This window comes from Ostrea edulis, chromosome 7, assembly GCF_947568905.1.
Source record: "Ostrea edulis chromosome 7, xbOstEdul1.1, whole genome shotgun sequence".
NCBI lineage: Eukaryota > Metazoa > Mollusca > Bivalvia > Ostreida > Ostreidae > Ostrea > Ostrea edulis.
Genome location: NC_079170.1, coordinates 57044988 through 57066703, shown reverse-complemented (window position 1 = coordinate 57066703; position 21716 = coordinate 57044988). Strand labels below are relative to the sequence as shown.

The following is a 21716-nucleotide window of genomic DNA, read 5'->3' as shown; positions in this document are numbered from 1 at the left end:
TTCTATTCCGCATTTTAGCAACACCCCATTTTACCAAACCTGCTTTTATACAATCATTGCATTCTTTATTCATAGGTAATAATATGTCCTAAATTTTGTGTCCAAGACTACGTGTATCACTAAGAATATGTTCTGTAAGTTTGTAAACAAACAATAATATATCAACAAAGAAAACTTAGAAATTGGATTACGAAATTGACCTGGCCCGGTTTTAACTACCCATTTGACCAACACTCGCTAAATGTAACTTGACAGTTGTAGTACTTAAAGAGTTTTACACCTGAGATTTGGAGAAATGTCAATTTTTTGGGAAGTATATTTTTGATTTCTACATTGAAGGAGAATTAAGAAATTATACTATATGGACTACCCATGGGACAAAGATGTTCCCTATCAACTTTGGGGTCAAAGGTCAAGTGCATTCCTAGAGAAGAGACTACCCAAGGTTTTGTCATGCCCTTTCTTTTCTACACTCACGAAAGAGATAAATACCTATTAACAACAACACCCTTTTGGAGATTAGATTGGGGTCACAAAGCTGGGGGGGGGGGGGGGTATTCTTATAGTACCTCTTGTTTGTTCTATTGACTTTTAAGATTGAATTCTCCTGGTTTATAATCAATGTTTATGCAACTTGAAAAAAAGTGCCACATGTAACACTTTAATTCAATGCTTGTTTACTGTAAATTCAACATTTGTAAGCTTAGTGCCTTAATATGACAATCTGGGGCATGTGGTATATCAGAAATGTATACTATAACCTTTTGGAACTCCTTTAGGCTTAGTAGTAACTGCATTCTCAAGTATCAGCGATCACAAGCCTCCCCCCCCCCCCCCCCCCCCCCAAATGATGCTGTATGCCTGTGAATTGTTAAATATCATTTCGGGTATATTTGTCATTATTTTTCTTATTACTTTCGACTTGGCTTGTGATTGCTGATTTTGCTCAAGTTTTGTAGAACTGATTTTGCTCAAGTTTTGTAGGATTGTTAGTCACGTGCCATAAGTAATTAATCATATTGCACCAAGTTATGGGACTTTTGTGCTTCAACTTTTTATGCGGCAGTGGGGGACATATGACTATGCGTAGCTATCTTGTAACAGTTGTAGTAATGAGAAGAATGTATGTAAGCTTGAAAGTTATATAAATAAAAAACATTCCTCCTCCCCATGATTTAAGAAAATGAAGACTCGGAAGGGGGGAGGGGGTTGAGGCAGTTACAGAAGACCCAATACCCCCCCCCCCCCCCTCATGCTTTTTGATTTTGGTTGTCAAGAATTTTTGACAAACCAAACCAATTTCTCTTCTGGCTGCCCCCCCCCCCCCCCCCCCCAATTAAAAACTTTGAAAAACGATGATACATGCCTGTACAGCATGGAAAACATTCTTGAAAGCGTATGCTTCGATTATAACTCAATCTCAAGCCTAGAGGAGCTCCGAAAGGTTGTAAGGTTATGGTTTCTGATACATCATACACCCTCTTGTTATCATAATCATCATAATCAAGGCTCTACAGCTTACGCATGTTGAATTTACAGTGAACAAATGGTGAACTTGACGTGTTACATGCAGCACTTTTTGAGTTGTGTAAACAATGATTACAAACCAGGAGGAATCAAAATTTTCAAAGGTTGACAAGAAAACGATAAGGCAATATCCTACACTGCCATCATCAATCATGTTTCTGATTGTTTGTTCAGAAGATGCATGAAGGTTCAAACAGTGCATATGGCAGTGGACATATGTTGCGTTTGGATACGAATCTGGGATTCTTTTTTGGATGCTTTGACAAAGTCCTTTAATGTTGATGCTCCATCATAATATGTGTCAACAATATGGTTTACCTCATAACTATTGATTGTGTCATGGTTCGGTACTTTTTCCTTTGATCTTAGCCATACTTTAAATCAGACAGAAAACCTTTGGCAGAAATCCAACGTACAATAACTTCCAAGGGGCAGAGCTTAGCTGTACAATAACTTCCATGGAACCGTACTACAACTTCCAAACTATGAACATAGAAAAGCAACAATTTTGTAACATTAATCAATGTGATGAAAACATAAGAAATGCAACATAAAAATAACTTAAGCATAATTGATATGTTCAATTGATACACACAGTGGCGGGTCCAGGATTTCAGAAATGTATTTGCCAAAATACATAGACATATTGGGTGCCAAATCTGGAGTTTTACTCACATCATTTTTGATTTCAATATGTTCTGAATCTGTGTAGGGTTTTAATGTTTTCAACCTTATCATCTATATATGCCAGTAGATAAAGAAGTAGTCTAATGGCCCAAAATATTGATGATTTCACTTGGAGCTCAAACCCTGACATTCAAATAAGAAATAGATTAGCAAACCCAAAATTTGCTCAGTTTGATCAGCAAAATGATTTGTGTCATATGACGAGAGCTTGAAGTTGGCATAAAATTGCAAAAATGCCATTTTCAATGAAAATATCCACAAATTCAGGTGGTTTTTCTTTCAGAAAACATACAGCGCATGCGTCGAGCAAATTCATATTCAAGCATGTTTTTAATCTTAAAATAATACACAATATATATCATTTTGATTTTGCTCGACAAATGCGCACATCTTTTCCTAAGCAATAATCTGTATGACATTTGACAGTTTTCAGGCTTATTTTGAGAAAAAGGCAGGAAATGTCTTATTCATGATGTCATAATGCTATCCATTTAGGAATATCATTCTGCTTTTGTTGACATAGTATACCTGGCATATATTTTACTTTCTTAAAATGCTGATTAAGGTTAATTCCAGACACATTTTATAGAGAGAAAATTTTTGGGCCTTTTTATGTATACAATCGTACCTTGTTCTTTGTGGCAAACAAGGGGGCTCTCAATCCGCCACTCAAACATTAATATAAACACATGTAATGATTCTGTACTACAATGGTAATGATTCGCAACTATAAAAAGCACGTAATGTATGTAGCTAAAGTCCGTGAAATACTTATTATGCCCCTCTGCACTTTTTTTATTATCCATTACCATGCATTCATGAGATAATGTAATGTCATTCAAATCATTTTGAAACTCTAAAAAGTCAGTGTCGCTGATCTCCATGTCGAATGTAGCGACTAACTTTTGACAACCCCAGACTTATGATATCACATTGCATGCAACGTTACATTGGGAGATTACATGAGTCTCTATACTTATGTCAATTTGAGTAAGGATATTCTTTCTTTGCAGTATGCCGTAAAGAGAATAAACTTCCAGGGTCAGGAGTCAGAGAGGACACAAGCCCTGAGGGAGGCAGAACTCCTGGCTAAAGTCCGACATGAACACATCCTCAATTATATTGAGTCGTTTGAAGATGATGAGTGTTTGAATATAGTAACAGAGTATTGTGATGGGGGTGACCTTGAAGTCTATATAAGAAATAGGAATGGGAGAAGTCTGCCTGAAGTTCGTGTATGTCACTGGATCTACCAGATAGCATATGGTCTGCAGGTAAAAGTCTCTAATTTTATTTATTGGTCATATTTCCAGGTCGAGATCATTCTGCTCAAGTGAGCTTTCCTGATTACCATTTGTCTGTCCATCTGTCCATAAATGTTTCACATTTTCATCTTCTTCTCTAGAACCATACGGCAATTTTCAATCAAACTTGGTACAAATCATCCTTGAGTGAAGGGATTACAGTTTATTCAAATGGAGGGACATGCCACATTCAAAGGGGAGATAATCACAAAAAGGCAAAAATAGAGTCGGGTCACTCAAAAATCTTCTTCCAAAGAACTACTGGGCTAGAAAAGTGGAAATTTGCAATAAAGCTTCCTGTTGTAGTGCAAATTCAAGTTGGTTAAAATCATGGTCCCTGGGGGTAGGGTGGGACCACAATAGGGGATAAAAATTTTGCATACTGGTATATAGGAAAAATCTTTTAAAATCTTCAATGGGATGTTTATATATAATATGTTGTACGGTGTGACCGTTGAAACGAGCAAAGCTCATTAACATCTTGCAACATGACTTATAGACATTTTATCTGCCTCTTTATTTAACGTGGGAAATATATCGCGGTGGATGTAAACAGGTGCATTGTAACGTCATATTAGCTGCAATTTTCTTCTTCTTTCAAACCAAGCAAACACAAAACGTTTGAAGCTATGAGAAATCTTGTCTGGAATTTAAAAACGTTTATCCATACTATCCATATCGGATTTCAAACATTTCGGTTGAGCATCACTGAAGAGACATTATTTGTTGAAATGCGCATCTGGTGCATCAAAATTGGTACTGTATAAGTTTTACATTATGGTACTTTCTAAACAATCTAATTATTTTAATTACGGGATTGTCAATGAAGTATACCGCAGTGACGGTGACATTTTTCCAGAAGCATTATGGGTGATACTCATCTTTTTTTCAACTGATAAAGAGCGACTTATATGTGTAATCATTGGAGCGAGCTCATCGTGTCGCGAGCTTTGCTTGCTTTTAAAAACCCGAAATGTTTGTCTTTGAAATTCCGCCATATCAATTTATCACCTTGCATTAAACTATAAGAAAAGTCAACGGGGTTGTTATTTATAATGCAAATCTCATACTATGCATCAAATATCCTCCTTCAAAAAAAAATATTCAAGATCGATTTTGGATATCTCGAACCCCCGGATATCTCAAAGTTTTTTCGAGGTCCCTCAGTCTTCGAGATAGAGATATTTTACTGTACATAACACAAGCCATCCGTACTGATATACAAAGTACATAACACAAGCTATCCTACTGATATACAAAGTACATAACACAAGCTATCCGTACTGATATACAAATTAAGTACATAACACAAGCCATCCGTACTGATATACAAAGTACATAACACAAGCTATCCGTACTGATATACAAAGTACATAACACAAGCTATCCGTACTGATATACAAAGTACATAACACAAGCCATCCGTACTGATATACAAAGTACATAACACAAGCCATCCGTACTGAAATACAAAGTACATAACACAAGCTATCCGTACTGATATACAAAGTACATAACACAAGCCATCCGTACTGATATACAAAGTACATAACACAAGCCATCCGTACTGATATACAAAGTACATAACACAAGCCATCCGTACTGATATACAAAGTACATAACACAAGCCATCCGTACTGATATACAAAGTACATAACACAAGCCATCCGTACTGATATACAAAGTACATAACACAAGCCATCCGTACTGATATACAAAGTACATAACACAAGCCATCCGTACTGATATACAAAGTACATAACACAAGCTATCCGTACTGATATACAAAGTACATAACACAAGCTATCCGTACTGATATACAAATTAAGTACATAACACAAGCTATCCTACTGATATACAAAGTACATAACACAAGTTATCTGTACTGATATACAAATTAAGTACATAACACAAGCTATCCGTACTGATATACAAATTAAGTACATAACACAAGCTATCCTACTGATATACAAAGTACATAACACAAGCTATCTGTACTGATATACAAATTAAGTACATAACACAAGCTATCCGTACTGATATACAAATTAAGTACATAACACAAGCTATCCTACTGATATACAAAGTACATAACACAAGCTATCCGTACTGATATACAAAGTACATAACACAAGCTATCCGTACTGATATACAAATTAAGTACATAACACAAGCTATCCGTACTGATATACAAATTAAGTACATAACACAAGCTATCCGTACTGATATACAAAGTACATAACACAAGCTATCCGTACTGATATACAAATTAAGTACATAACACAAGCTATCCGTACTGATATACAAATTAAGTACATAACACAAGCTATCCGTACTGATATACAAAGCCCAAATTCTACTCATCAGCAGAACATCAAGACTCTCACAGCCGAAAAATTCAAACTCAAAGCAGAAAGCAAATCATTAAAAGAGAAAGTGAAGACACTTGCAGGAAGATTGCAAGAGTATGAAGATGTTTTTGATGTGTCATTTCCGCTTGATGAATCATTGGAACTAGCAGACACAGATCAACATCTCCTGAATCGTCTCAAACATCTCAGAAGTCCTCTTAAACCATCATTTGTAGCAAATGTCCCTGTTTTTGAAGATACGCCTCATCTGTTGTACAGCAAGAACTATATTAAAGTTTGAACTTTATGTGTATGTGTAGAATATGTGTAGAAAGATTCTACACTTTATTGCTTGGATTAAAGAAGATCATGAAATATCATTCATTCAATTTTCCATTTCTTAACTTATACTGTTGACATTTACTGGATTTTAATCAAATTTTCATCTTGAAGAGAACTTGCTTGAGATGATTGACACAATTGGAGGATTATGATTAATACTTTGATACAAAGCTAAATACATTATGTGTCCAAGAAGACCTGGGTATGTTTTAAAGGGACCAAATAATGTACCGGTAATAAATTTATTGTTATGCTGCATCATCACTCTATGGTTATTACTGTTTGCTGTATTAGTATAGTAGATATATATACGTATCTTGTAATCTACAAAAATGCTGAGGTTGTCTGTGGAAAATCAGACAGGGTAGACGACAAATTGGAATTCGTAGATTTCAAATATTTTTCTTCTTCATTTTTATCAATCTAATGCTACAGCAAACAATTTTCACCTACATTCACATACTCGTGTAACAAAATAACAAATTGTAGTGTGTTTGGACAGCATAAACTGAAGTATTTGTATTTTGTTGTTGAAATTGAATTAAATTTTAGATACTAGAGACAGCAAAGGAGAAACTGTATGCTTCCCACTATGCCAAGGACAAAGAAACAAATCCGTTTCACAAGACAAAGGAAGAAGAAGGGAGCTGCAAGGCAAAAAAGGATGCCCCAGAGACAAAATGACTTTTCAATGCAAAATGAAGACAGATGTGAAAGTGGTGAGAAGTGTCATATAGAAACTACAACAACCACATACTGCTGTATTGACTATTCAGATTCTTCAAGAGAAACAACCACATACTGCTGTATTGACTATTCAGATTCTTCAAGAGAAACAACCACATACTGTTGTATTGACTATTCAGATTCTTCAAGAGAAACAACCACATACTGTTGTATTGACTATTCAGATTCTTCAAGAGAAACAACCACATACTGCTGTATTGACTATTCAGATTCTTCAAGAGAAACAACCACATACTGTTGTATTGACTATTCAGATTCTTCAAGAGAAACAACCACATACTGTTGTATTGACTATTCAGATTCTTCAAGAGAAACAACCACATACTGCTGTATTGACTATTCAGATTCTTCAAGAGAAACAACCACATACTGCTGTATTGACTATTCAGATTCTTCAAGAGAAACAACCACATACTGTTGTATTGACTATTCAGATTCTTCAAGAGAAACAACCACATACTGCTGTATTGACTATTCAGATTCTTCAAGAGAAACAACCACATACTGCTGTATTGACTATTCAGATTCTTCAAGAGAAAACAGTGATTTTCCTGCAGTTCAAAATCATGTGCTTTGTATTCCAAAGGGAAATAACTCAGAAACTACTCACAGTAATAATTCGGAGACATCTCTTGGTCCTCATGATGAACATTTTAGGAATGTACATTATACTGACATACTTTGTGGAGAAGTTCCAATTAATCTTATGGACTACATCAGTGTGAGATTAAAAACACAGTGTCATGCTGAGCATGGTCTTTTGACACTTTCTTACCTTTATGCCACAAATGTGCCTCTAAACAGTTAACTGATGTGGACACGATACCAAAAGATGTGTTTGGAATCCAGATTCACTATGTGCAAGGTCATTACCTTATCTCCTGCCAGCTGCCACCACACATTTATGTAATTGAATCTCTCAGAAATGAAGGACATTTATGTCAAGTACATCCGCAGCTGAATGTGTCATATGCAGCATTAAAGTCTGGATATGTAACAGTCTCAAATATAAAGTATATAGTTCCAAACTCACAAGGATATTTGGTGGACTGTGGACCTTAAGCAGTTGCAAACACTGTTTCTCTCCTGAACAACATAGAATTGTCTTCTGTGAAATTCTGCCAAAGCAAACTTAGATCACATATATTTTAATGCCTATATAATGGGTATTTCTCTGGTTTTTCTATTGAAAAAAGTAATGCTGTGTACAGATATTCTTCAGAACTTGTAAACCCAAATCCTGAGACTGATCAAAGGACAAAGAATGTTCAAAGATAATGTGCACAGAATGAAACAAACAGATAAAGAGAGAAAAAACTAAGATCTGATTCAAGCTATAGACAAAAAGAGGCTGAAGCAGATAAGACAAGATTTTAAAGGCAAAAAATGGTGGGGTCATTTAAAAATCTTCTTCTCAAGAACCACTGGGCCAGAAGAGCTGATATTTACATGAAAACTTCCTGACATAGTGCAGATTCAAGTTTGTTCAAATCATGGCCCCAGGGGTAGGATGGGGCCACAATAGGGGATCAAAGTTTTACATACAAATATATAGGAAAAATCTTTAAAATCTTCTTCTCAAGTACCACTTAGCCAGAAAAGCTGATATTTACATGGAAGCTTCCTGACATAGTGCAGATTCACGTTTGTTCAAATCATGGTCCCCGGGGGTAAGTTGAGGCAACAATAGGGATCAACGTTTTACATACAAATATATAGGGAAAATCTTTAAAAATCTTCTTTTCAAGAACCACTAAGCCAGAAAAGCTGATATTTCATGAAAGCTTCCTGACATAGTACAGATTCAAGTTTGTGAAAATCATGTCCCCCAAGGTCTAGGATGGGGCCATAATACGGGATCAAAGTTTTACATACAAATATATAGGGAAAATCTTTAAAAATCTTCTTCTCAAAAACTACTGCGGAAATTTACATGAAAGCTTCCTGACATAGTGCAGATTCAAGTTTGTGAAACTCAGCGGAAATTTACATGAAAGCTTCCTGACATAGTGCAGATTCAAGTTTGTTAAACTCATGGCTCCCGGGGGTAAGTTGAGGCGACAATAGGGGATCAAAGTTTTACACACAAATATGTAGGGAAAATCTTTTTCTCAAGAACCACTGAGGCAGAAAAGCTGAGATTAACATGAAAGCTTTCTGATATAGTGCAGATTCAGGTTAAACTCGTGACCCCTGAGGCTAGGATGGGACCACAATAGGGGATCAAAGTTGTACATAACTAATAAATAATTTTTTTTTTTTTAAATTTTCTCCTTAAGAACCATTAAAGGACCGAAGAAATTTAGATTTGCACGAAAGCTTCCTGACATAGTGCAGATTCAAGTTTGTAAAAATCATGGTCCCCAGGGGTAAGATGGGGCCAAAGTAGTGGGTCAAAATTTTACATACAAATAAGTAGGGAAAATCATTAAAAATCTTCTGAAAAATCACTGGGCCAGAAAAGTTTGTTTACATGAAAGCTTCCTGACATGGTGCAGATTCAAGTTTGTAAAAATCATGGTCCCTGGGAGTAAATTGGGGCTATAATAGGGATCAAAGTTTTACATGCGAATATATAGGAAAAATCTTTAGATATGAGCCAAGGTGACTCAGGTGAGCGATGTAGCCCATGGTCCTCTTGTTGTAAATACAAGCCCTCCATCAGAGAGAGTGATGCTGTTGAAATCACAACAAGTATTGGATCAAATGGATGATGAAGATGACAATATTGAGTGCAGCAATGATATTTCACGTTATTCAGAAAGACCAAAATCGATGGAAAATATAACATTAGCTGAATTCATTTCATTTTACCAGAGAATATCTACAACTTCACATTCACAAAGAACAAGTACATATTAGATCAGAATCTTTTGCAAGAACCTACATCTTGTGTAAATGATGACCAGACTCAAAATGATGACAAGGATGAGATGACACAACAAGTACAGTACAGGCGTAGGAAACATGGACATATACTTTGGCCTGTACATTTCAATCCAGACGTTGATTCTGAAAAATATTACCGCGAATTGATAATGCTGTATCACCCATGGAGAGATGAAAGTTGTTTAAAAACAGATAATGAATCATATGCTGACAAATACAATACTATTAGAGAAGAAATCAATGGCTGCCAAAAAAAGTATGAACCTTATACAGATGCTGTTGACATGGCAGAGCAATATCTTCAACAGAATCAACAACTGGATGAAGCTTGGGACCAACTGGCTCCAGAAAATCAACAAATTGAGAATGAAGACATTCAAAATCAACCAACAATAGTCGATGCTGGGATTGAAGAGCTAGACATTGCTTGGGAAATGGGTTTACCAGTCTCTCAGATAGAGGAAGACCTTCTTTCTTACAATGAGATGTGTGATGAAGAGTACATAGCACACATGTGTCTCCTAACTCCCCGGCAAATTGAATTTGTGTGTACACCATTGGTCTAATTAAGACATCACCAGAAGAACCCTTTTATAGGTTTTTGAGTGGTGGAGCAGGAGTTGGCAAAAGCTTTGTTACAAAAGCTCTCTATCAAACAGCTCTAAAGTTCCTAAATACTAGATCAGGAGAAGATTTCACCACCAGGAAAGTCTTACTTCTAGCCCCAACAGGTAAAGCTGCTTATCATATCAAGGGCACACCAATTCATTCTGGATTAAAAATCCCAGCCGGTCTTCAATATAAGCCTTTAACATCTGGGTACCTAAACACACTCAGAAATGAAATTGGTGCTGTGAAGCTTATTTTCATTGATGAAATTTCCATGGTTGGCTTCAAAATGTTCAACTTTATAAACCAAAGGTTAATGGAAGTCATGCAAAGCCCGAAACCATTTGGAGGAATTTCAATCATTACAGCTGGAGACCTGTTTCAATTAAAGCCAGTTATGGACAGTTATATTTTTACCCAGCCAGGAAGTGGGTACCCACCTTTGGACAGACCTATTCACCGTGGTAAGAGTTGACCAAAATCTTGCGTCAGGCAGACAACAAGGAATTTGCAGAATTGCTAAATAGATTGAGAGAGGGCAACCATACTTCTGCAGACATAGTAACATTGAAAAAGCAGCTGGTATTCTCTGAGAATGGTAATTACCCTTCTAATGCTCCTCATTTGTTTGCTACCAATGAACATGTCAATTCATTCAATAACACCATAATTTTGCAAGTAGACAAACCCAAGTTTACCATAACTGCCAAGGACATGGTTGTGGGTTCATCTCCACCATCAATGAAAGATAAGATACTACACAACTTTAGGGCCAATTCTCAGACGAAACAACTTCATAATGTCCTAGAAGTATGTGAAGGTATATGGCATAATTTGACAGTCAATTTAGACACAAGTGATGGTCTTATCAATGGGGCTTCTTGCATCATAAAGATGATCGACATTCCTTTCAGCAAAACCGTTCCATGTTGAAAACTGTTGGTACAATTCCATGAAAAAGATATCGGTGCAGCCCTTCGTAACAGTAAAAGACCATTATTTAGAAGAGGGATTGATAAAGCATAAACATGCACCTATTGAACCCATTGTGAAACAGTATCCAGCTGGACATAAAAGACAAGTGAATGAGCAACGCTTGCAATTTCCACTCTGACCTGCGCATGCAAAAACTATTCACAGGTCTCAAGGTGACACACTGGAAACAGCAGTTGTGGACCTGCATGACAACCAAACGTAAAGTGTACCATCTACACTATATTGCACTTAATAGGTTAACTAGCAAGGATGGACTTCATATTTTCAATTTGCAAGAGGACAAAATATCTGTCTCTAGAGGTTAAGTAAGAAATGAATCGTCTACGGACAAACCAAACATGTATGCAGCAAACACCCCTGGATACAATACCTGTGCATTTAAGATCATTTGTCTCAACTATAGATCACTCAACAAACATTTACAGGATGTTTCTGGAGACATCAATATCAAAACTGCATCAGTTGTCTGCTTCTCAGAGACAAGACTTTGTTCACAAGATGAATTATGCCATACAGATTTACATGGTTACTATCAATACAGACAAGACTCTAAACCTGGGTCTTCTTCAACACGGCCATTTCATGGACTGGCAGTGTATTCTGCATCACCATTTGACGGGTGTCTTAATCTTAATGCCAATGATATAGAAGTCGCTCTTTTCAAATTAACCAATCAACCAGACATTGTAGTTGTTGCTGTGTACAAACCTCCAACAGTGAAAGTCAAACACCTCTGCAATGTTTTACATGGAGATACATAAAGGGAGCACAGAGTGGGATTCTTGGAGATTTTAATATTGATTTGTGTACCAACAGCTCTGACAAAATCGCCTTAGACAACCTTATGGTGAAAAAACTGAAATATAAACAAGCAATATCCACCCCAACAACAGACTATGGATCAGCACTAGGTCTCATCTTTTACAACTTGGACAAATAAATTTTGTACAGAACATGTGAAGTTTAATATTCCAACCACAAGATTATTTGGCTTGGTTATTAATCTGATATAGTAAGTCTTCTTTATAGACTTAAATATCTTATGCATGATGCATTTCAATAGAAACTGTGCGTGTACTCATTTTAGCACTAACTGTTTAAAGTAAAGGTGTGTGGTATATTAGCATATTTATGAATTAGCGCAATCTAAAGTTATCCTTCTTTATATCTGTCTTTATATGTAATAATCAATTAGCACACAAAGGACACTGCTAATAATGCTAAAATATGAATCCCACTAAAATATGTTTATATACCTTCATCAAAATCGACGGGCGTATTATGCCATGTTGTCGTTGCTCTTGTTATTAATATGTTTCACGATGTGACCGTTGAGACGAGCGAAGACCCATATAATATCTTGCAACATGACTTTATGCCTATTCATTTTAAACGCGGGAAATATAACTTGGCCCATTGTTGATGTAAACAGTGCATTGTGATGTCATATTAGCTGCAATGTTTGCTTTTTCTTTCGTTCAAACCAATCAATAACAAAACGTACAAAGGTTTGAGAAAACTTGTCTGAAATTTAATATTGTTTACAGTGTTACTTTCCAAACTATTTATTTGTTTTATATACGGTGTTGTCCATGAAGTATACCGCAGTGACGGCGACATATTTGCAGAAGCATTACGGGTAATACTCATAATTTTTCAGCTGATGAAGAGCAAAGCATGTGACTCAAATTTGTAATCATTGGAGCTAGCTTGCGATGCGAGCTTTGCTAGCTATTACAAAACATAACTATTGTTTGATTATAAAGTGGGGGAGAAGTTCTGAATGAGAGAAGAATGTAAGAGCCTGCAGTTATAAATTCAACCCTAATACATGTACATATAGCAAAGAACGAGCACTGGTACATGTACAAAAATGAGGCAGTTTCAGTTAATAAATATCTCAACCACCACCCACTCCCCGAATTATCATTTTAGCATTTTCAAGTTTGGGCAAAAGCACAATTTATTATATCTTATTTTGTCTCACTTGACAAGAATTTTAGACTAGTCAAGTTTTTTCCTTAAGCCCCCACCCCAACCCCCCTTTACTTTAAAAAAAAAAAACCCGATGCTATATTTCAATGCACATTCGTGCCCGAATTTGACAAGTATTTCAGATTATTTTACGCCTATATTTATGAAAGACATTGTTAATATGTGTATTTAGTTTTACTCGATCCTTTCCCTTTGAAACTTTTGTATCTAATATAAAGATGTAATTTTTATCGTACATTTCTGCCCCATATATAATATCCTTATAGTTCAATACAATAAACATTTTTATCTGCATTAAAAATATACAAATATTGCACAATGTAAATTCATGGTCACTATTTATTTTGTAAGTCTATTAATTCTGGGATTCTTTCCTCAGGTCGATGTACTATATATGTATTTGCAATAAAGTGAATTGCGCAAAAATCTATGTGGGAATAAACCTTTTGTACTATTTAGAAGCGTTCAGGTGTGATCACGAGGTACCTATACTACCCGTGTTGTTTGTTTATAATGCATTTATCTTGACTCCTTTCGGGGATGTTTTTTAATTGCATGTATTCCAAACGACTGCGCTCATAAATTTTGAAGCCATGCATGTACACCTGTAAATTCTTGGTGCTAATTACTAGACTATCTTTATTTCACATACAGTGTTTGTACTCTCGTATTAAGAAATGAAAGACTATGTAAAGTCAAAATGTAAAAAATGTAGTATACCGAGATGATGTACCAATATTCATGATTTATGAAAACGTCAAGAATTGTAAATATTATAGTATATATGTTTCTACTTTTCATGTATACAGGTAACTCTCGAATTATCGCCACTCAATTCATCGCCATTTTCGTTATAACGCCGCATTTTTCTAGGAACATTTTTCCTGTTACTTAAAACTCTCGTTAAAACGCCAAATTCGCTATCGCCATTTGCCACAGTGTTTTCATTACAAAAGTCTATTTCACTGTGTTAATTATCTCGATAAACCGCCATAGGTGCACGTGGTCAGTGAAGCAGTAAATTGGTCATTATCGATCTCCGGCGTACACCTGGACAGAAGGATCCCAGTAATTGCTGTATTGAATAAACAAGAAAATTACTGGAGATGAACTGTAGTCAAGTTGTTTATACATCATAGAAACACATTTCAATTTAGCTATGATTTTGCCACGAAAGAGGGTCCTGTTAAAATTCCGATGAAAAAAAGCAAATCATTACGTACCAAGAACATCATCCAAAATGTACCCATCAGGGTATTGCAAATCATTGTTTATGTGGTTTATGCAAGTAAGCACAAAAGATAACTCTTACATATAAAAGAACGGTAACTCTATTTCTTCAAGATGGCGGTAATTCAATTCATCGCCAAATTCGTTATAATGCCATAATTTCATAAGAACAAAAGGTGGCGGTTTATCGAGAGTTGACTGTACATGTATCTGTACATGTAATACTGTAAACAATATACATAAGAAATTTTCTTTTGTTTGTGCATGATTGCTGCGTGCATTGATGTGAAATTTACGATCATTTCATGAGAAATATACATCCAGTACTTGCACAAAAATGAACAAACAGATGTATCAGTATTTATATTCCCTACCTGATTATAAAATAAGTACAATCCGAGGGAAAAATTCGAAATATACCAAATCAATAGACCATTTTGCGTTCACTGCATGTGCGCTCACCGTTCATTTTGCGCTCACCGTGCGCTCACCGTACACCAAATTACATTCACCATTCGCTCTGCTTGCGTTCACCGTGTGCTCACCATTCACTCTGTGTGCGTTCACCATTCACTCACCGTGCGTTCACCATTCAAGTGGGAAAGTAGATCGTTTCATGCAGGGACTGTAACAGCAAGGTCATGCTTGTCATATTAATTGGTGTTGAGGCATCTCTATTATGCGAATTCATTTTCAGTTATGTTGTGATCCTTTAGGACTAAATTAGGGCCACAGTATGGGGTCAAACTTTTCATGGCGATAAAGATTGATAAAAAATCTATTTAATATTAAAAAATCACAGCAGCTGAACGATGGCAGGGCCAAGGTGACTCAGGTGAGTGATGTGGCCCATGGGCCTTTTGTTGTAATTAGATAGCATATTAAATGTAGCATGATTTACTGAGTTCTTGTTACTGTTTCAGGACTGTGTAGTCATCACCAATAACCTTGACTTACACTGAAATTACAGTGAATTACACTGTCACTTTTGTCGTGGTTTCCACATTTACAAGAGTATTAACTCGATGTGTAACATATATTTGTAAAGTGAAGTGAGAGTAGGGGGTATGTTTCTTGGTTTAACAATACTGTCATTGATATGAAATTTGCTGTGCAGCTTTGAAATGAACTACTATAGAGATCAAGCAACATGTTACATATTACAGTAAGAGTGAAATAATATCTTTTTTTATAGTACCTTCATGGACAGAAGATTCTCCATCGAGATCTGAAAGCCAAAAACATTTTTTTAATGAGTGACCTCTCTCTGAAGCTTGGAGACCTGGGGATTGCAAAGTAGGTGCTCAATCATTTCATGTGTATCTAATCATTACCTGTATGTCCTTTTCCCTAAAAGGAGGGGCATATATTGCTATAGAACATGTCAATCTGCCTCCCACATCATGTGCAATAGATAAGTGGAGAACACTTTACCTCACTTCATACTTAGGCTTATACACATCAATGTTTCTATTACTCAGTAGGTCAGTATAACCAAGGTCAGGGTCACTGCCAGGCCAGACAAGTTTTATATGTATAATGGATGTATTGCAACATACATCTGAAGAATTCTTTACTTCTTAGACTTCATACTCAGTAAGCTGATTCCCATTCAGCAGGTAACTTAACCAGTCCAGATAGGTGTTATCTTATGTAACAGATAGCTGAAATAAATATCGTAACTATATACTTCATTTTAACGCAAACAACATAACACTAATATACATTGCCTGACAGCCAGTCGTGATTGAAAAACAAGTCTTTTTTCCCCATATACAAAAACTAAGATAACCTTCCAACTCCATATACAGAATATGAACAATACATAAATAACAATACTTTTAAATATACCTCAAATCCCCTCTATATAGCATCAGGGCCGGCCAGGAAAAAACTAGAAATAAAACGTTGAAAATTGCAAAAAAACTCTAGAAAACCTGTGTCTGTTGCCAAGTGCCGCTGGATGCAGGGGGTTGTGAACGGACCTCACAACTTATTTGTAAATTTTTAACCTTTGCATGGCATGAATGAAAACATAAGATTTAATTGTACATTCAGTTTCGTCTATCTCGTGACGAGCGGCGGCTAGAAGTGAATACCCGAATTGCAGCTCGAAAACCCGTTTTTCTAACTCACATTATATTGGCTAATAATGGATCATTCCATTCTACCTGTACAATATACTGTACCATCAATACAACATTTTCCCGCTATTACTAACGAAACGCGGGAAAATATAAGTATTAACTATACTAATTTTAACACAAACAACATAATACTAATATACATTGCCTGACAGCCAGCCGTGATTGCTGTAGAAAATACAAAGAAGGGGTGAAAAAACAACGACTGAAAGAAAAACTCCTATATCTCCAGTGATTTTGACACCATAAGGCGTTTCCCCAAAGAATCCACAATATAGCCATCATTGGCAGTGTCACTTTTCCATCTACTGTGCCTTTTCAAACATCTTTCATCAATGTTCGAAATCGCTGCCACAGTCGCCCCACCTGCCCTTAAAGAATGAATACCTATATTAACATGTTCACCAACGACAGTCTTTAACAAAGACAAAATACTGCTTCTAGCCGCTGTATAACTAAGCTTTCTGTTCTTATAGATTAATTTACAAACATCATTAGACCTGCAAATATTGGTTTAAAGAAAAATTGCTTGTCATCACTGACTGACTTAATTCCTTCTCTCCTCGTGGAGAATAGGGCCATGAACAAGTCCTCTCCATTTAATTCTATCCTGGGCTGATCTTGCTGCCTCTGTCCATGACCCAAAACCTAGTTCTTTCCTCTCTCTTTCTATTGTTCTTCTCCACGTTTCCTTCGGTCTTCCTCTCTTTCTTTTTCCTTCTGGTGTCCAACTAAGGGCTACATATGGGTGTGTTCTTTTATCCATCCGTAGCACATGTCCAATCCATTGCCATCTGCGTGTTTTTATCATAGTGCTGATCTTTGCTACTCCTGCTATCTCTCTAACTGCTACATTTGATATTTTCATTGGCCAGTAGATCTTTAAGATTTTCCTAAGACATTTGTGCTGGAAGGTATCTACAAGTTTTTCGTCCCCTTTTGTCATTTTCCAGGTCTCACTGCCATACAATAACACAGCTATTACATTTGAGCTGAAGAGCTTCATTTTTGTTTTTCTGTTGAGTTGGTTATTGCTCCAGATCTTGCGTAGCTTATGGAATGCTACTCTTGCATGGCCAATTCTTCTTCTTATATCTTCATTAGTACCTCCTGTCTTGCTTACTGTTGCTCCGAGGTAAATGAACTCATCCACATCGTTTATGTTGTTCCCATTGATGGTTATTGGTGTGATGTTTGCAGCATTTAGACGCATAACTTTGGTTTTTCCTGTATTGATTTTTAAACCTGTTCTAGCTGCATATCTGTTTAGAGAGTTCAGTTTTTGTTGTATTTGATCTTTGCTGCTGGATAATAAAGCGATGTCGTCTGCAAAATCTAGATCGTCTAATTTTGTTGTCATATTCCATCTTATGCCTGAGTTGTTATCTGCTGTTGTCTTTTTCATTATCCAGTCAACTACCAGGAGGAACAAGAAACCCGACATGTTGCATCCTTGTTTGACACCAGATTTAACATTAAACCATTCTGTTGTACCATTCCCATCAACAACTGCGCATTCACTGTCTTCATACATTAATTTAACCATACTGATTATTACGTCTGGTATTCCATAAGATTTCATGATCTTCCAAAGGGTTTCCCTGTGTACGCTGTCGAAGGCTTTTTCAAAATCGACGAAGCATAGATAGAGGTTGGAGTTCCATTCTATAGCTTGTTCTAGAATATTACGTAGGACAAATATCTGTTCCGTAGTGCCTCTTCCTGCCCTGAATCCAGCTTGTTCCATTCTCAAATGTCTGTCTACATCAAGTACAATTCTTTTTATTATTATTTTCCCCATTATTTTGGCAGTTGTTGCTATTAGTGTGATTCCTCTCCAATTTCCACAGTTTGTCAGGTCACCTTTCTTTGCTAACTTTATTATAAGTCCCCTTCTCCAATCTTTGGGAGCTTTTCCAGTTGTCCAGACAATGTTGTATAGTTTGTGTAGTTCCTTGACAGTTGTTTCTATGTCTGATTTCAATATTTCTACAGTGATGTTATCTACACCTGGAGCTTTGCCTAATTTCATTTCCTTCAATGCTCTCCTTATCTCATCTTCTGTTGGTGGACCTGTTTCTATGTCTAATTCGATGGACTCCCCTGTTAGTATTTCAGCAGGATCAATAGGGTCTGGTCTATTTAACACTTCGCTGAAGTGTTCCATCCATCTTTTTCTTATGTCTTCCTCTTTAGTCAAGAGATTTCCTTCCTTGTTTTTTACTGTCTCAACAGTTTTTGGACGTTCGTTGCACAATAATTTGGTTACATCATATACAGTTTTCATGTTTCCGATGTTTGCTGCCTCTTGTGCCTCATTCGCCATGTCGTCTACCCATTGTCGTTTGCCTTTTCTAAAACTTCTTTTTACCTCTTTGTCTTTGTCCCCATACTTTTCTTTTAGTCTAGCTCTTAATCTCTCTGATCTTGCACTTTCTACTTTGCCCTTTAGAACTCGCCTCTCTTCTACCTTCTTCCAACTGCCCTGGCTTATCCATTCCTGGTTTTTCCTTTTTCTATACCCAAGTACGTTTATGGCAGTTTCATTATATGCAGTTTTAATGTTGTTCCATCTTTCCTCTATATCATCAGGATTGGGACCTGTGGTGTTGTCTTCACTGAGTGCATTAAATCTATTCCTCAGTTCTATTTGGAATTGTTTCCGAACTTCTGGTACCTTAAGTTTGCATGTCTCGAATCTTGTTGAAGATGTTGGTTTCTTTCCTATTTTGTGCAGTTTAAGCATTACTTTTGTGATGACTAAATTGTGGTCAGATCCGACATCTGCACCTCGGTGTGCTCTGACATCCAACACAGATCTTTTAAAGCGCCCATTGACTGCTACATGGTCTATCTGGTTCTTGTGTTGACCATTTGGTGAAGTCCATGTCTGCTTGTGTATGTCTTTATGTTTAAACATTGTTGTAGATATTGCCAAGTTGTTGATGGCACAAAATGATGCAAATCTTTCTCCATTGTCGTTCCTTTCCGAGTGTAAACCATACTTTCCAACAATTCCATCCTCTCCTTCCTGTTTGTTACCTACTTTTGCATTAATATCGCCAGTTAGAATTATAATATCATGGCGTGGAGTGTTGTCTATGACTCCCTGTAGTTGTTCGTAAAAATTATCTTTTGATTCCTCGTCTGCATCATTGGTAGGTGCATACACTTGTATTAATGTTGTTTTTATATAGTTTGACCAGAACCTGGCAGTTATGATGCGGTCGTTAATGGGTGCCCATTCGTATAATGTCTTGGCTTTCTCCTTTGATATAGCAATAGCAACTCCATTACTGTGATGGTTATCTTTCCTTCCAGAATACAGTATAGTTTCACCTGTCTGGGTTCTGATTTTTCCAGAATCTGTCCATCTGCATTCGCTTATTCCAAGTATATCTAGGTGGTATCTCTTCATTTCTGCTATTACTTGTGCGGTTTTTCCAGTGGAGTACATAGTTCTTACGTTCCATGATCCCAACCTGACGATGTTTTTGGGGCTTGCTAGCATATCCCTCTGTCCGCGAACTTCCTTTCGGCTTTGGCCCGTAGACATCATGCTTGCATCTCTGTCCGTTATGAAATCATCCTTTGGAGTATACTCGATAGCTATGCTTACCCCACGACTTCTTATTGACTTGTTCATAGTTTCCGTAATCAACTTCTTTTTATGAGGTCGGGTGATTAGCCCTACGCTCAACCTCGTTGAGGTGGTTTTTCTGTTGGGGTTTTCCTTCCCTTAGATGACGGTCTTTTTAAGACTATTGGATGCCATCCCCCAGGTTTTACATCGGAGTGTCCTTCTCCTAGGTAAGCTGCCATCCCTGGTTGCGAATCTCACCTATCCGGGTTTTACATCGGAGGTTTCCTTCTCCTAGACAGATAATCATCCCTGATTATCGACATCATGTCTTGCCGGCTATATTCCCATAACTGGGGCAAGGTTGATGAGTGCTAGGGCGTGTCCACATGCCGGTGGGCCTACACACTGCATCTATGGGGCCCTTGCTGCTCCCAGATCCCCATTAGTTCGGCCTGGTCCCGAGAGAGGCCAGTATCCGTGTGCTGCCAACGTGGAGGCACTAATGGAGTCTTGGTAATGTAGAGGCTATGTACTGACAGGAGAGGCTGACGCACTCGGCTCTCTTTTCGCAAAAGGATGCTAGTCAGCAGCAAATACATGCACTAGACGCATATCACTACCCTGTGGTATATACCACCAACACTTGTCATCAATTGAACCCAAAAGATCTAAATATCTCAAATACATATTGACTGGACATGCAGATGTTGAACCTTTAGCGATAAGGACTTCGCTCCCTTGTCTGTGCTGATCTGTTTTGGATTTCTTAATAAACAACACTAAGTTATCATCACGTACAAGCACATCATTAAATGTTAATGAGCTAACTTCATCAAACCTAAGGAAAACCGGCAAAATAAAACAAAATCATTGTAATATTTCTTACAATTAACAAATCACTTTCATCAATGAATTTATCACAAATTGCAATTAACACATCTTTGGTGATAGGTTCTTTTTTCTGGAAACTGACTGGCTTTTTGTCTTGCAGCTTCTTGTAGCAAAGTAACAAATGAATTTTTCGTTGGATCAGTTAGAACTTGCACATTCATGAGCCCACTTAATAGCGTATACCGCATTGTTCACATGAGATGCCCCTGACTGTAATAAATGCTACGTGGATCGGACTTGCCGGTAACGCACTAGCTGTGCCCTTACGCTGTGATGAAAACCTCCCATCTTTTAAAAGCATTTAATTGATATTTGATAGTGTTTTCACTTTTGCTGCACAAAATCCAAGAGAGACTTTAAAGGGACTGATTCACTATTTTACTCAAAATTTTGTTTTTCACTTTTAATAATCAAAATCTAC

At 36.9% G+C, this 21716-nt stretch overlaps 1 protein-coding gene across 1 annotated transcript in view; it reads left to right on the top strand.

Annotated features, from left to right (window-relative positions):
- Positions 1 to 21716, top strand: part of LOC125653317 (uncharacterized) — an 84973-nt gene that overhangs the window by 828 nt on the left and 62429 nt on the right. The window contains exons 2-3 of the mRNA XM_048882739.2: positions 3228 to 3488; positions 15873 to 15973. Of these exons, the coding sequence (XP_048738696.2) occupies positions 3228 to 3488; positions 15873 to 15973 (362 nt within the window). The remainder of the gene's footprint in view (positions 1 to 3227; positions 3489 to 15872; positions 15974 to 21716) is intronic.